Below are 18,228 nucleotides of genomic sequence, written 5' to 3'. Positions count from 1 at the left end.
TTGTGGCTAGTACCAAATTACTCAGTAAATTTTTCACGATTTTTTGGGAATTTCTTCTAAATTTTCTCATAATTCGAAATTTTGATCGAATGTTTTATCTGAACATTTCTTTTCTGTGAAAATTCTTTTGGGCATTTTGAAGTGTTTTATAGAGTTTCAGTGAATCAGCAGCGAGAATTATTGTAAGAGGTCGTTTGGGTATTCAAACCGATTTTTTTTTATTTATAAAAATAGTAAATCATTGGTATCATTAATAAGAAATATACGTTTTAAGTTATAATCAATTGCAATAAAGAAAAATAACGGTTTATCTTCTTTTTAACGAAATATATTGAATTATTTCAAAAATATATAAGATAAATAAACTTTGTTATAATTATATACAATAATTACAAACATGAACCTTAAAAATATGCATACACGAATGTATATTTATTGAATTTACTTTGGTACTTAGATTTTTTAAAATCAAATATTGCGCCAAGCGATAACATGTAATTTATACTAGAGATGTGTGACGTTGCCAAAATGGCAGACATGAATTTCAGTGTACGTTCATAATATTTTCGTGTATTTATGCCAATGTTTACAATGATTTTAATTAACATTATTCAATTCTTTCAACACAACTCAGTTAAAGATAACTTCATAAGCTTTCTTCGATAGATATTATTTCAAAATTACGTTACCTTCTCACCAAAGCGAGGTTATAGTGTTAGCATGAATTTTGGTATTTCATTAAATATTTACATTACATTTAAGTTAAATTAATTTTTCTCTGAAAGTAAATTATGAAAAAATTAACGGTAAACGTAAATTTTAGCTTCCAATCTAAATGAATTATAGAATTAGTGGTCGGTTTAAATTAGGATGCTACAGTTCTGGAAGAAGGATAGACAAAGGTCGCCTCAAACTTCTCCTAATAAATTAAAAAATAATTGCAACCTTCATAATCAAATAGATCAGGAATTGTCAGTGTACGTTGGACCATTGTCCAGGTTTAAATGCGAAATTTTAAGTAAGTCTATTAAAGAAATATGGTTTTTTTAAAGTTAATTTTGGGAATCCTTATAAAATGCATTAATTTTTTAGGTAAACAATTATGTGAGGCTAAATCAAGACTAGCACTGAATATAGAAGATGTTTTTCACAATAAGATAGCTTTGTCATATTTTAGTCAGTTTATGGAAGCCCGAGGGCATGTTAATATTTTTAATTTACTTATGGACTTAGAGAATGTACCATTTAAATTGGACACACCTACTCTTAAGAAGACCGGCAGCCTAGTAGGAACTCCCTGCAAGACTCATCAAAGTGGTAACAGTGATATTAGTGATACGGCAATTAATGACTATAGTTTTATGTGCACGACTAAAATATACAATCAATACTTATGTGATGATGCAACTCACAAAGTGAGAATTCCTGAAGAGCTAAAGTTATCTATTCAAATAGCATTAAATGCCATGGAAACTAGTAATTGTTTAGCTCAACTGAAAGACTACACTTTTCACTTAATAAGAAGAGAGTAAGTACAAACATTTTTGTTTATGTAGAAGTTTTATAAAAATTCTAAAATCTAGCAACAACTGTTTATCACAGAATATGGTTAGATTTTCTAAAAAGTGATTGGCACTGTAAGTATCAAATTGAAGTAATGACAAGCGGCACCATGACTTTAAGTGACGTTTTATATTATGATCCTAGCTATACTGCATTTTTTGAGGTTTGTTTATTTATAATGTGCATAATAAAAATTTAGAGTATGGAGCTTATAGAAGTTTCTATTTAAGTACATGCATTTTAGTTTTTGGAGCAGGAGGACTACGTTAATATTATTGAATTCTGGTCAGCTGCTACAAACTTTGAGAAACACTACATACTGAAAAAGGATACTGCTGACTATTCACAAATACAGAATGATGCTATACTCATTTATGATAAGTAAGTTAACTTAACACGCAGCATTTTCGATAATACAGAAGTGTGTAGTAATAAGATATTATTATATCTTATTTTAGATAAGAATAATTATCGCTTACATCTTAATGTCTACTTCGGTTTTTATTCGAATAATTTTTTCCTAATGTTTTAGGTATCTTTCTTTACAAGCAACTTATCCTTTAGGAATTTCTGATAAAGTAAGATTTGAAGTAGAAGAAGGGATTTGTGGCGAGACTGAAACTTCACCGGATTGTTTAAGGCCTGCAGTGATTTTAGCAGAAACATTTTTGGAATCAAATTGTCTGAGGCCGTTTTTATCATCACAACAGTACCTTTCTTTGCTTTCCTATGTGATGAGCAGTTCATCTAGGCCTAATCACAGTCCAGCTTCGTCGGTCACAGAGGGTAGCATTGATACACGATCTGTTGGAGATCCGGATGGGCTTTGGAGACGAAGAAAACATATAAGGTAAGAGCAGTTTGTAAAGATGTTTAATTGCTGTTTTTTGTATCTTTCTGATTAATAATCAACTATTTTATAAATGATACCTGATCGCTTTTTACCTTAATGGAAATATTACGAATAAATTTGCAAACATAGAGGTATCTGTGTAGAATCCACATTTTGTTTGTTCTCCTGAGAATAACAAAGATTTATGTTTTTACATACCTTTCTCTTGGTCACTCTTTGGTGCTACGTACGTTCCTACCTGTAAATCTGCCTATGACGGCGACCAAGACGATGTTAGGTAAAAAGAGAAACTTTTGTTGCTTTCGGGGGAAAAAATACCAAATTTTATTCCTACACAGGGAATCCATATTCTGCTTGTTGAAAACTGAACAGGAATGTTCTTTTTAGGATTGACTCGAAAATGTTCTAAAAATATCCTTTAAACTGTTATACAACCCAGTTACAACAGGAGCCACAATTTATCTTTTAGTCCCAAGAGCAGTTTGCTTTATCCAGTTACTCCGTTTGCAACTTTTATGTAATGTATAGATTTTGATCTATAACTTCTGATTGTTCAGGAAACATTATTCTCGCGTGGTATCTTGTAAGACAGAGAGTCTCTTGTTTTCAAAATTGAAGAGCTTTTTTTTCGAAATAGTGAACATGAATTCTTAGTGAAAAAATGTTTTTAAGCAGTGGTCTTTGCTACTCATAATGTGTTAACCACAATGTTCAAAAGGACTTTTATGTTGAACTCTTTTGTATAGATAGTTTATTGACGAGATTATATTCACAATATTTAGTCGAAATAGGATAAGGCAGGAGAGAACTTGTGGGGAGAAACTGAAGGCGATTCTCTTTTGCGTTTTATTTTATTTTTATTTAATTTTGTTTTATCATCATAGATTGATTTGTACCTCCCGCCCTTGTGGGGAAATCATGTGCTTTAACCATTGTTGTCATGATTTTACTTTTTTATGTGTAATTATTTCTAATCTTTGGTAAGTTTAATCTTTGAACAATCAGGTATTGTGTGAATCGTTTAGTTGTTTAATATTACATTGTCATTAGGAGGATTTTTTTTTTTTTTTTAATTAAACAGTTCGTCGTGTTTTGGTTAAAATTTATTTATTTTTTGCAGTGGCTTGAGTTTCGGTCGTATAGATCAACTAGGACGCTATGAAACAGATATTGAGCCTGAACCGGATAGGAAATCAGGTTTGTTATGTTCTCGATTTTTTTATATATTTTTTTTTTTATAACAACACATTGAGTCATTTGATTTGAAGAATCTGACTTTGTTGGCGTGTAGTTTTTGAAAATAGCAGATTTAAACAATCTTATGAGGCAGCAGTAATAGTATATTCTGAAGTTACTGGTGACAAGCAGAATCTCAAAATCAATACATTTTTTAGATAGGTGTTATTAAAACTTGCATCTAAAAATTCTAATAGTAGGTAATGCTGCCTATTATTTCGGTCGGGCTATACATCTTAACTCCAAATTTAGGTTTCGTGGGCGGGGGTAGCGAACGAACTTTACTAGTAAACTTTCACATTAACCATTAAATAAAATACATCTTTACTTTCTTACATCTGTAAAATGTAATGTAACCACTGCAGCGTTCTCTCCTTTGTTTTGGTGACATAATAAATATGTCTGAAACTGGCAATCATTTCTCTTTTCTTTTGGATGAAACCCAAAGAAAAGATGAATATTGCTCTGCAATAAAGGAGGAGAGACCACTAAACCATCATGTTTACTGTAATGGAACACATTTTAGAATCTACTGTGAAGAAGTTAACCGAAAGCGCTGAAGATGACCTACTAGGTCGAAAGCTCGTCACAGATAAATAAAAAGTAGTTTGAAATTGACAATAATTTATTATTTTAAAGAAACAAATTTTGAAGATTTGAAGAATTATGCCTGCTTTTTCTATTAAAGTACACAACGTTTTCTTAAAGGGTGTCTTCCTTATCTGATCTAATCACTTTTGCAGTACAGATTTTATTCTATTAGCTAATTGGAGATTTAGTTATTTTATGACGTTTTTTATTTTTATTTTTCAGAATCTCGAATTAGTCGTGTGGTAAAACTGCTTATGAATAAGGATGAGCAGAAGGTAATTGTTTGTATTTTGTATTTTTTTTATATGACTACTAAGAGCACAAGTGACCTTGAACCATCCTTGCATTGTTCCTAAAACAAACTGTCTCTTTCTTCCTACGTCAAGATGTTGAAAAACATCTTCAGAAATCTTGGCATCCATTTGCAAATATTCTGTACGGCAACATTGACAGCCCCAAGCATTGCCTATATAGAACCTATAGAGCTAGTATGTAGCTACTTGAAATTAGCTACTTCACATGCAAACCCTTATCTCAATAAAATACTTATTCATATTCTACACCTACCAGATACCTTCGTAAACACTAATTTCTAAAGGTAGAAACAATCCATGTCCAGGTCGCAGTGGATTTGAGCTTATGCTACTTACTGTAAAATCTGTAAGTATAATGACTTAATAAGAATAGTAATGTGCGGACTATCACTCCGAAAACTGATCAATTAATAAGTTTGAAACAGTAGTAGAGAGTATGGCTCTTCTAGGTTTTAATTATTTGGACACCAATGGGGGGATTAAGATTAAGGTTGCTGTGCACCATTTCCTCCGCAAAAAATGTAACCGCTAATAGGAACATAAAAGAGAAATTATCTTTAGGCACAGGAAGAAATGGCGTGGAGAGTAGCAGAAATGATTGTTAAAGATATTACGAGTATTACCATGGGAAATCCTGATGATCCAGTTCAAAATGAAGGTGTGTATTTAATTTGAATATTTATTTTATTGTATTTGTAGATTTTTAAGCAATGTTAGGCTATAGATTGCTCTAGTAAATGGTTTTATTATTATTATTTAGAAACGTTTCATTAATTTGGTTTATCACAAAGTCTTTTAACCAGCTTCAGTAAAATTCAAAACTTTGACCATTCAATATCTTGACTCTAATATCTTTTTGCCCAAGATTTCTGAAGTAAGACTTTGTCTTCTTTTTGAGTATTAATCTGGTAGAGAACTACGTTTGTGCATGCTACACAATATCGCATTTGTGAACGGAAATATTGCTAATAAAAACGTTATTAGGGAAGGGATTAGCTATGCGGTTAGCGTACTGGACTCCCACGCGGAGGTCCCGTGTTCGAATCCAGCTGCTGACCCTTAGATTTTCTCTTCCTAGGAGATTCTTACAGCTCACTGTCCGGTGATGGACAGTGTTGTCTGTAACGAGAGAACACTGTCCGGAGGCCGGCAGTGCACTGAAAAAAGCTCCGGGCGCCAATAACCTAAGATGTTGACGCGCCTTAAATCATAAAATAAAAAAATTTGACCATTCAAAAAAGTGGTTTGGTTATTAAAAACAAAACTGCAAATTTCAAATTTGTACTAAATATACCATGTTGATTTACTTTAATGAAAGTGCTTTTGTAAAATGTAACAATTTTGAACTCCCCTTTAAAAACAGTTTACTAAACTCACAAACAAAAGCCACCTATGTTTAACTGTATTTGTACGGAAGCCATAAAAAATCGTTTGAGAGATCCGTACTTCACCGGATTTGAAATTTTGCAAACTCATTTAATACTCATTGAAAAATATTTCTCTGCCGAACATTGTATCCGTTCACTATTTAGTGTACTGAATAACTCTCAAGAGCGTTTCTTCGCCAATAATAGTCCAGGATAAAATTAATTTTCCAAAGAAAATTTCTAACTTTGAATTTTAGATCAGTATAGAAACTATTTCACGTAAAATTTGTAGAAACAAAACAGTATATAAGGTTGAAGACAATTTTTATAGCCGTTTTTCTGAAAATCTAAAAATTATATCAAAACTTATTACTATTCTTTTTCCAATTTCAGAAATCCTAGTTTTTAACTAAAATGTGCGGGTTATTTAATAAATTATGTCAAGCAAATTATTATTGGTCCCCAAAAAATTTGTGGACAATACGACAAGTCTTCAAGATCTCGCTTTTTGCAGTTTTGGATGAAAATATTTTGGACCAAAGCCTGGATTGGTATCTTGTTCAAATGGATTTATGCCAGTTGCTGAATGACACTGCCCAGATTGTCACTACTTCCCACAGACTCATTATTTCGTACTCTAGTTTCGAATTTTTTTGCTTTTCTCTTCTTAAACTTAAGAGGTTTTTAAGTGCTCGGGGCACTTGTCATTGCTGTCCTCCAGTTCTTATCATGCAGCATAACGTCAGGTCGATTTGTTGGACTGCTATGTCAGTAAGCACCAACCTCTGTCAGTAAAATCTGTATACGTATCACTCAAACACAGTTTGAAGTTCATATTGATAGCAAGGCACACTTCTATTAAGTAACCCAATTTCTGTTATAAGTTCTGATGGATGATTTTGGTCACTATTACTTCCTCAAACCTAAGTTCTAAGAGAAAGTAAAACTCTTAAAATGTTGTTGTGCCACAACTTTTCAATTTAGTAAAAATCAGGTTAAAAAAATATCAGAATTCCTTCGAACATATTTTCGAAAGTGTCAATTTTATCTGCGTATAGCTATACTTTAGTCATATTTATATTTTTAGTTGTAAGGCAACTATATATTGTATCTTTTTCCTTAAATATTATCTGTATTCTTAGTTAATAAAATTAAGTTATTATTTAAAAGGAAGCGCAGCCAAGTTAACCAACCCAGACGTGTGAATAGATGAAATGCATTTCCCGCCATAAAGACAACGATGTTCCCTGTTCAAGTGAGTTAAGAGATTTTATTTTTATTAATTTTTTAAGTATACAAATATTTTTGTTTTTATTAATTATTTATGTAAAAAATTAACTGACTAATGGATCATACATGTATTTTGAGTATCAACAAAAACAGTCTTAAAAATGATTTAATCTGCTTTTTTGATGACCAACATTTCTCGACCTCTCATTTTCTTTATCAGCAAGTTCTCCTGTTTAACATGTTCACTAACTGTTTAACTGATTTATCTGCGAAGAAAATTCTATTTCCTATTGAAAGATGTGCAATGATTCCTCTTGATAACAATTTACCCATTCTACTCAATAAATTAGTGAAACGTACGCATGTTGAATCGCAAAATTTGGTTGAAGCGTCTAATTAAACTTGTCCTGAATGTTGGACAGCAGGAAGACCGTGATTTGGCCACCAACAGAATGTGCTCTCACGTTAAATTTGTTTTGACTTTACTTGACAACTCCTTAATCACATTTCTTTTATTTTTATTCTACTTTTTTAACTTCTTTAGCTAAGGAAATGGATTTTTTTTTTTTTGCAATCCAATATATTATTAATTAGTTCCAACTATTTTTTTTTTTTTTTGTTTCAAGGTAAGATTCAGACAAATTAGAAGCATAGATTTTAGGCTGCTTTAATCCATGGAGTTAGGTGGACATTCTCACAATTTATTTCTGCAGTTATAATTTTTACGTATAGTTGAGGTACTCATATTAGTGTAATTATTGCTCACACTATTTGTTACTATAAGAACAGGAAAAAAAAAAACAATAAGACAAGTATTTCATTTTAAAAATAGTCAAAAACTGATATTTAGTTTTTTATGGCTCTAATAATTAATACAATTGTTCTTAATATTAACTTTTTTTTTTTTTTGAATTTCCAAATAACTTATTTTTTGTATTATTGGTGCCAGAATAATTGATTTGTGTACAATCATGTGATCTTCTTAAAGTTTACACATGTACGGTGTGTGTGTCCTGTATTCATTTTGTATTAAATATTTTTCAAGAATTCATTAAAATGTTCTACCACAATGTAACTATAACACTAAAGTATAAGCCCTTTAATAATAAAACTTAGAACCTTCAATTTTTTTCTGGAAACATTAGGGATATTTTTACCTGAATAATTTGGTTATTTAGTTTCGCAATAATAACTTGAAAAAAATCTCACCTTTTTTTCAAAAATTATTAATCATGGTGAGAACATGCTGGAATTCATTTTTACTTTACTTTTTTCCCTTCCTACTTTACTCTTCAGGCTGGCCAAATTTTCTTCAATCATAATAAAGGTTGCAAAAAATCAAAGAACTAGTGAGTAGCTGCATTTTCGTTTGATTCTAATAGGGCGACCTTAAAGGCCTACCCCACCACGACGCAATGGATTTATTGTGTCTCCCAGCACTCTAAAGCTCGCCCTCCAGACCCGTTCGTTTAATTGAGACTCTTAATTCTGGAGAGCGGCTATTGGGAAAAGCTCTCAGGCTTTGTTTTTACTCTCCGTGGAGTAACATCGTTTAGCCAGACGAACCCCTCGCACTGACACAACACGTGCAGTGCCGTTTCCTCCTCCTCCTGACAGAACCTACAAAGGTTCATGTAATGAATGGGTTTTCTGAGCCTGCAGTGGCCGGTTATATGCCTACAATATCCTGAAAACCACACGGCCTTAACGGATTAAATATGCAGTCAGCCAGCATTTTTGTTACCTTGTCATTAAATTTTGGTTCATTTGTATCACGAATTTGTATAAACTGTGCAGCGTTTTCTTTTTAAAAGAATATATGAGTATAGTACGATATATTTATTCTTTATTTTAGTGCTACATGGGAATTAGTCAAATGTCGGTAGTGCCTTTTCTTGGCCGTATTAACTCATATGATCGAATGAATTAATTTCCCCATCTTTTTCCAATGATAGGATCTGGCATGTATAAAAATATTTTAGTAGCTTTATAATGTAACCCTTTATTATGTGTTATTTATGTTCTAATAATAATGTATAAATTCTCTTTCTCTCTTTTTTTAAATTAAAATTGAATTTTACAATCACACAAGAGGTTGGTAAGTATGATTATGAGTAACTGTACTTTTGCTTCGTTTCCACTAACAACTATTCTTTAGATTTAGTGAAGCTGTTGGTAACCCAGTTAATCCCAACCCCCAACATTTTATTCCTCATCAGCCAAACTAATAAAATTACATTTAAAAAAATGATTGTTCCCCTGTTTCCAAAATAAATAACCAATCTTATCCTGAGAAAATGCAATATTTCTATCATTTACAGAACGGATGTGTTGTAAATGTTTGGTCTAAACGAAGATATATTATATATTAAAAACATGTATATATTATAAATAATAAATAGTCCACGTATTTTATGGATCTATTTAACGTTCAAAAATTATAAATGGTGCCTCCTTAAAATAAATAATCATAGTCATAAAAAAAATATTTATTTTAATACAAATATGTAATTAGAACATATATATCACACACACCACAGTTTAAATTATAGTGATTAATTTTTTGATTGAAAGCTATTTCACTGTGATATAATATTATTCGTATATAAAAAATGTTAGTGATTGACATTTTTTGTTGTATTTTTACTTATCCCTTGTTATTTTTTTGTTTAGCTAAATTATTGCTAGTATAGACATAAACAAGTGTAATTTCCTTTATAGTAAGTATCTGATAATAGGATCTGGCATGTATAAAAATATTTTTTTAGCTTTGATAATGTAACCATTATATTTTATTTTTGTTCTGAACAATAATGTATTAATCTCTCTCCCACTTTTTTTAAATTATTGGGTTGTCCCGAAAGTTCGTGCCGATTTTTGGTAATTTGCATAAGGACAGGTTTGAATATGTCAGCACGATTAAAAACAAATGGGATGGGATTAACTATGCGGTTAGTGTATTGGATTTACACACGAATCCAGCTGCTGGTCGTTTTCCTAGGAGCTTCTTACAGCTCACTGTCCGGTGATGGATAGTGTTGTCCGGAGGCTGGCAGTGCACTGAAAAAAACTCCGGGCGACAACAACCTCTTAAATAATTTAAAATAAAAAATAAATCACATGCGTTCATATCGTAAAAGAGGGCACTTCAGGCATATTTGGACAAAACGTTTTGTTGTGATACTTAATTTTTGTCAGTTTTATACGCCTTTGAATATGAAAGTGCATTTTAAGCATTTAATGTTGTATTTTTTACCGGAAAGGTAAAAATGCCACACAAGCGGCAAACAAGATACGCGCTGTTTATGGCGAAGGTGTTCTAGCTGAATGAACAGTGCGGAAGTGGTTTAGTAGGTATAAAGCTGGTGATTTCAACCTTAAAGATCAAGAACGCCCGGATTGGACCTTCACCAGATGAAGATTACAGAGAAAAACCCACGCCCTACGACACTGTTAAATGTTAAATATGTCAAAATCTCCCATCCACGTGCATTTTGTGAAGTTTGGCTACATAAACCGTATTAATTAATGGGTTAATGGGAATGAACCACCTTTAGCCACCCCAAAAGCCGGTCTTCACCCAAAGAAGATCATGTTCTGTGTATGGTAGGATTGGAAAGAGATCTCTACCCCTTCCACCATATTCACCAAACCTCGCGTCTTCTGATTTCCACCTATTTCGATCGTTACAAAATTCCCCTAATAGAAAAAACTTCAACTCTTTGGTCATGATTAAAAATTTCGTGGAAACGTTTTTCGCTGAAAAACCTTAGAGATTCTGGAAGGACACAATTTTCAAATGGTCTGTAAGATGGAAAAAGGTTGTAGAACAGAATGGCACCTATATAATAAAATAATTGTAAACTAAAAATTAAAGAGGGACCGATATGTTCACGTATACCTTTATTTTAATGTCCTAATGGACGGAAACTGAAAATCTGGTATCATTTGTACTTCTATTGAAGAAAAAACTACTAAAATTTAAATCTTCTGCGTCCCAACTTTCCTTCATAATTAGCACGAACATTCCGGACAACCCAATAAAATTGAATGCTTCAAATTCCTTCCCCCATAAGGAAAACAATAAATAAGTAAAATACTGTAAACATAAATATAATGCAAAATTAACGGACAATAATTTAAAAAAAAAAAAAAAAATTAATTTCGTGGCACATTAAAAAAAAAAGTCATAAAAGTGAAACTTGAGTTTTTGATCTGATTATAATTTATCGTGGCTGTAAATTTGTAAATATCCTTTACATTCTTACCCTGGTGTGTACAATTTGTTATATGTGTATCCTATTATTTTACAAACTTAATACTAATATTAAAGAGTATTTTAAATATAGTGTAAAAAAAAAAAAAAAACACAATCTCTGTTACCTTAGTCATCACAACCGTAAATTATACAAATGTTCAAATTGTGCTGGTAAATTATAGTTGTACAATCTGAATTTTTATTTTGTTAGTTACGAAAAAAGTTACTTTAAAATAAATGGTTTTTAAGGGGAAAAATGTATCTGTAAGTTAAAAATAATAATATCGTTAATTCTTACTACAATTTCTCTTTCTTCTTTTTTTAAGATTTTCCACTTTGATGAAATAAAACAACCGATCTTAAGTATCATCAGGTAATTATAACAAAGTACATTTGTTTGCATTTGTTTTAATACTTAATTATGTAGAGCTAACCTTATGATTGCTTGTCTCCAAGTTGCTTCGAACTTTCCTACTCCTCAGTCTTTAACCCACACTTGATACATTTTTATTATTTTTTGAGAGAGAAAATCCCTCTTCATCTCACAGTTTAAATGCGCCCGATGGAGGGTTAATAGAAAAATAAGTAACTATGGTCTAGTTTGACTGGAAAGATGAAGATTTCTGCTTAATACTATTAATAATTGAGGAACAGGTGAATTGTACAAGCAAGATACCTTGAATTTGAAGTTACGATTGCAGGACTAATTGAAAAAAAAAAAGAATTCTCGTCTAGTTAAACTGGAAAAATTGAGATTTCTTTCTTCATTCTTTCGCAATCATTCTCTTTCTATTGCTGCAAACTAGAAGAGGATTTCAAATGATTCCATTCATTTTTCAGACGTAACTCAAAATTCAGACTACCCTGTGTATACATTCCACCTCTGGATTAATTATTACCACACCAAAGCAGAAAGGAAAAACAAAGATTCTTCTTTAGTTTGACTGGAAAGATAGACATTTCTGCTTTAGTGTATTAATAACTAAGTTAGAGGTGGAATATACACACAGGTTAGCCCGAATTGGAAGTCATGATTGCTAAATAAAAGGAATTCTTTAGATTTTGTAATGGTGATTCAAAATACTTGCTGGATTTGGATTGTACACACAGGGTAGACGGAATTTGAAGATACAATTGTAAAATAAAAGGAAAAATTAAAAGACGATTTCTACTTTTTTCTAGAGGATTCTCTTCTTACTTTTCAAAAATGATCGACCTAACTTGTACAACCTAGCATTGGACTCATAATTAACTACCAAACACAAGAAAAAGCAGTATTGCTGTGAAATTTAAAGAATATTTCTACTTTTCCCAATGGTTTTTACTTCTTACTTTTCAAAAAAAGGCCGGCTCAACTTGTACAACCTAGCATTGGCTTTATTATTAACTATGAAACACAGAAACAGCAGTATTACAGTCCAATGAAGAGACTATTTCCACTTTTTCCAATGGTTATTACTCCTTTTTTCAAAATAGATCGACATAATATGTACAATCGTACATTGCTCTAAATATTCACCATCAAAGACGAAACAGTTGCATTCCAGTGAAATTAAAAGAAAGGTTTTCTTTTCCGACTATTTTTACTTTCTTTTTTTCAAAATAGGCAGACTCAACATCTACCATTTAGCAGTGGCGTTTATATTAACTATTAAATGCAAAAGCAACCAACATTAAGGTGTAATTAAGGGACCATTTCTTTATTTTCTTCTTTTTTAAAGGTTTTTTACTTCTTACTTTTTAAAAAATATTGACCCACTATTTATAATCTAGCATTGCTCATAATATTAACTATCATATACTGAAACAGCTGTCTTACATTGTAATTAGAAGGAATGCTCCACTTTTTACAATGATTCTTCTTTGTTTTTCAAAATTGATCTACCCAGTGTCTACCATCTAGCACTGGCTTTGTGAAACTGTGAAATAAAGAAACCGCCTATTGTAGCGGAATTAGTAGAGAATTACAGCGTTTTTCATTGGTTTTGACATCTGATTTTTGAAATGAAGAGATCAACCTAAGATGCACAAGCTACCATTGCCATTATTATTTTTTTTTTTTTTTTTTTTTTTTTTTTTTTTTTTTTTTTTTTTTTTTTTTTTTTTTTTGCGCATCAACAGCTGAGGTCATTAGCGCCCGGAGCTTTTTCCAGTGCACTGCCGGCCTCCGGACAGTGTTCTCTCGTTACAGACAACACTGTCCATCACCGGACAGTGAGCTGTAAGAAGCTCCTAGGAAGAGAAAATCTAAGGGTCAGCTGCTGGATTCGAACCCGGGACCTCCGCGTGGGAGTCCAGTATGCTAACCTCATAGCTAATCCCTTCCCTATTGCCATTATTATTATTATTATTATTATTTCCAGCGACTTCCGAGGTCTGGATTACACTGGATAGTCTGAATTAATAATAAAAAAAAAAAAAACAGACGTGAACTGTGCTTTATTCTTATTTCTTTATTTTTCCATTCATTTTGCATTAGAAACATCAAAATACTAGGCTACACTGTGTGTACCTTCCACCTCTGGATTATAAATTAAATGTACAATGAAGAAATCTTAAACTTTCAATTGAAACCAGAACGAGTATTTTCCATTAATTCTCAAGACGTAAGTTCTAATTAAAGGATACTTATGTGTACATTCCACTTCTCAATTTACTTTACTTATTTAAGCATTTATGCATAACATATTCATCCATATTTTCTTTAACAATCATTTCGGTGAGAATGCAACCATGTCCGTATTTTAAATTTGAATTCTCGCGCCTCATTCGTATAAAATATATTTCGAACTTTTCAGTTCTAAAAACATGCACAGAATTAAAAACAAAAAATTGAACAGACGTTTTAAACAAATACTAGGTTTCAATAATTTTATTTCATAATTTTTACAATTGTTTGACAATTCATTAATATTTTGGATAACACCATGTAACCTCCCTTAGTCTGCTCAGTCAGTAACTGTAGTGCAGCACGTGAAGAAGGTCTACGTTAATCTGGTAATCCTACCTCTCAGATAGATGTAAGTCCGAAAACTTAAGCCTGTACGAAGACCTATAATAAGTAAAAAAAGGAATTGTAAGAAATAATACTTAGTAGGACACAAAATAAAATAAGAGGGATATTCAATACAGTAAGTATGAAGTCTTAAAATAAACGTTCACACTTGATTAAGTTTTAATCAATTTCTGCGTAATTTTGATTACTAAATTCAAATTTATACTGCATAAATTTGGAACTAATAAAGTTCATTGCAAAGTAAATTTAATTAAACTAAGTAACATACATATTTGTTCAATTAAATTATAAGTAGAGAAGAATAGAGAGAAAATATCCGATCAACCTGTGAAAACTAGTATTAAAAATCAGAATAACCACAGACCATGGATGAATCATTACGTACGACACAGCTTCTGAAAAGTCAGACAACCAACCTGAATGTGTACAAAGAACGAAAGCAACGAAGAGAAGTACGAGAAGAGTCAGTTCTATATTAAAGTGAACTAAATAAAGCTGCAAGATGTGGAAGATAATTTCGTTAAGCTTAACTCGCATCTGATAAAATTAACTTTTTTATTTTACATTAGCGGTGTAACTGTTGGGTCATTACATCAAAAGAAATAGATCTAATAAGATTGAACCTTAGTAAGTAACCTACATACGTATTATATTAATTATAATTACAATTATCAAATTTTATTAACCTGTTAATCTGGGTCATTACATCAAAAGAAATAGATCTAATAAGATTGAACCATAGTAAGTAACCAACATACGTATTATATTAATTATAATTACAATTATCAAATTTTTGTTCATAATATTGCCAATATAAGAAAAAGAACAAGGTGACAATATGTATATACTAAAAATTTTAGGACTTGAAACAAAAAGTTGGTACATATGTATATCGAAACTTCAGTATTTACACATGAAGGTGATTTCGGCACTTGAGTTGAATTGGATGGGTTCTGATATGTAGTTACTCGATCAGTATGAATAGTTTTTGTCTATTTTATAACAGGAATAAATAGGGTGGAAGTGCCAACAAGCAAGAGTAGAATGAGAATTACTTGCTGGAGCAAGTGTTATGTGATCACGACCTATCCCTTTTCATCGGCTTTATAAGGTATTTTTCACTTTTACTTTAATATCCACCAAACACTCATTACAATTCATTTACTTTATCTTAAGTTATTCAGTTTTCAACTGAAATATGTATTTGTTTTCGATAAATGTTTTTACGAATCGTCAAGTTTCGTGTGTGATGAAAATCAATAAAGAAAATTCATAGAAAGTTCAAATTTGTTTATTTAATAACGCACTTTCATGAAATCATTACGATCTAGAGCTTGAATTGAAATGTTTCTTTGTCGCTTTCTGTTCACTTCCTTAAGCTGAACCTTTGTGATTGCCCTGGATATTACAAAGATGTCCGGACGAGGAAAGAGCAAGAAATCAGAGTTTGTGAAGTAAGGATCAAGGACAACTTTATCAATCATGGATTTGCCTAATCCTATACATTCCACGTACGAGCTTGACAACCTTTTACTTCATATGTCTAACTTGTAAAAATCGTTAGTTTTTATTAATTAGAAATGAAAAAAAATAAACCTGTCATGCCAATGCTACCTAGCGGCAATAGTTTAAATTAAAAGATGTAATTACAAAGAAACTAGTCACGCGGAGGTCCCGGGTTCGAATCCAGCAGCTGACCCTTAGATTTTCTCTTCCTAGGAGCTTCTTACAGCTCACTGTCCGGTGATGGACAGTGTTGCCTGTAACGAGAGAACACTGTCCGGAGGCCGGCAGTGCACTGGAAAAAGCTCCGGGCGCTAATGACCTCAGCTGTTGATGCGCCAAAAAAAAAAAAAAAAAAAAAAAAAGAAACTAGTTTCAGTGATCACCGCTAGGTAGCATGAACATGTACTTTGACATTATTAAAATTAAGAAAATAATCTAATAAAACAACTATCCAGTAAGCCAGTGGGGTAAAAGGTTATGCTGTTTTGACCAAATATTCAGTATCATGTTACAGAGGTAATAATTTGCTTTATTTATTGTATGTTCTTCCACCACGTTGATAAACATTTTATATCATCAGTATTTTAAAAAGAAGTTTTCCTCTAAAAAAAAAAATGTCCATGTTTAAAATTCACTGTTTACCTCATAATTTGATGTTCTTAATTTATGATTGATAGTTTCATGTTGATGCTGGTGTAACTAAGTCAGTAAGAACTTTTACATATCTTAGAAAACTGATTGTATTATCTATTTGCATTAAGCGTTAACTTCCTAGGAAATTAAAAACTAGTTTTTGCATTATTACTACGTTAAGGACTTCTTGCGGGTAAGCAACATTTTTTGCGTTTACTTTTATTTTTAATTACGAGTTGATATGATTGGAAGTGTTTATGAAATTGATTGAAATGATAGTGATGCATTTCAAGTGCACGCATGTAATTTTAAAAAGTTGATTTTAGTCTTCATTATTTTGTTTCATAAAAATGTTTCAACGGTCATAAGTAGGTAGATTTACTTCGTAACGTGTTAATAATTTTTGGTCGTTTTTATTACTGTAAAAGTAAATTGCTAATTACGATTATGTATTTTGGAAATTATGTACTACCACGTAAATATTCACATTTCTCTCATTTAAATGGGAGAGTAATCTCCATGTAATTTAAATTAATAATGTAAAGTTTAATAACGTCCTAGAATTATGGACCTTGGATTTTGCAATGTTCGCACCAGTAGTTTTAAATTCTAACTTATTGAAAATAGATTTTTTTCTAAATATTTGTAAATTACAATTAAAACAATTGTATTAATAATTTTTATTTTTGTTCTCAGTGTTCTTTCAACATTCTTAAGGTAATTCTGAACTAGTTCAATTGAAACAAGTGGCTGGATTGATGACATTTTATCCAGTGTAACACATTCCAACTCCTACAGCAACAGTAAGTACATGTTTTCAGCTTAGAGCATTTTGTTTCTCAGTTAAGATATTAAGTCGTATTTTCAAAAGATAAATAATAAAGTATACAGTAATAGATTAGATACCTAGTAAGTGCAATGATTTGCCTAAATTCAAACTATCCAGAAGGTGCATGAACTTAGATTTACTTTGTGTGTGTGTGTGCCTACACTTTTAATGATTCTCTATAATGTTAGGGCTTTTTAGTGATCAAATTGGTTTACTGAAGTGAATTATTAAGTCATAAACATTAGTGTTGTACAGATTGCTCTTTGAGAATATTAAATTATATAATTTGATTGGTCTTTTTACTTCTTCAAAACTGAACTTTTTGCAACTATTAAGTCAAGTATCTCAAATAGGCTGATGGGGCGTGTTGTCTTCTGCTATTATAACCCATTTCATTATTTTGAAGGATCCTTCTATTCTTCCAGCAAGTACGACCTTATTTATGAGGTTATTGGCAACAATTCTATTTCGATTATAAATTAAACTAGATTCTCTAACTGTGGAAATGTTCAAGTATTCTTATCTATTATTTACTACGTTTAGAGTAATACTACATAAACTAAAACTTTTTTCATATAAATTTTTATCTTTGTAGCTGAAAAAAAGTTTTAATTTGATTGAACTTCTATTATATTTTCCAATCACAGAACTATTTCTATTCTGTATACAAAAAATAAAAAATTAGAATATTAGTAGCACGTTTGTTGTTGTATTGTTCAATCAGAGTAATCTTTTTAATAAATAATAAGTACGTATTTTGAAAATATATTTCATTTTCTTTCAAAGAAAGGGTTAGGTTCTTTAAAATATGATTTAAACTTTCATTTATTTA

The 18,228-nt window shown here is 31.2% G+C and overlaps 1 protein-coding gene across 16 annotated transcripts; it reads left to right on the top strand.

Moving 5' to 3' along the window:
- Nucleotides 1-499: 499 nt before the first annotated feature.
- Nucleotides 500-17,370, top strand: pkaap (A-kinase anchoring protein pkaap). 16 transcript variants are annotated; one of them, XM_074128030.1, is made up of 13 exons: nt 501-1,018; nt 1,093-1,528; nt 1,603-1,726; nt 1,808-1,944; nt 2,096-2,413; nt 3,537-3,613; nt 4,466-4,518; nt 5,119-5,215; nt 7,095-7,179; nt 7,781-11,785; nt 14,356-14,543; nt 15,435-15,539; nt 17,264-17,370. In XM_074128030.1, the coding sequence occupies exons 1-9, from the start codon at nt 871-873 to the stop codon at nt 7,127-7,129; spliced, it is 1,425 nt and encodes a 474-aa protein (XP_073984131.1). In that variant the 5' UTR covers nt 501-870; the 3' UTR covers nt 7,130-7,179; nt 7,781-11,785; nt 14,356-14,543; nt 15,435-15,539; nt 17,264-17,370. The 16 variants fall into 16 exon arrangements, with proteins under 16 accessions (XP_073984122.1, XP_073984121.1, XP_073984118.1 ...); XM_074128022.1 differs by having other exon boundaries at nt 15,808-17,370; XM_074128021.1 differs by having other exon boundaries at nt 500-706; nt 824-1,018; nt 14,356-17,370.
- The last annotated feature ends 858 nt before the right edge of the window (nt 17,371-18,228 follow it).

This window comes from Rhodnius prolixus, unplaced genomic scaffold (assembly GCF_049639745.1).
Source record: "Rhodnius prolixus isolate KJV_2025 unplaced genomic scaffold, Rpr scaffold_9, whole genome shotgun sequence".
NCBI classification, from domain to species: domain Eukaryota; kingdom Metazoa; phylum Arthropoda; class Insecta; order Hemiptera; family Reduviidae; genus Rhodnius; species Rhodnius prolixus.
Note: the sequence above shows the minus strand (reverse complement) of the source record. Positions and strands in the feature narration are given on the sequence as shown.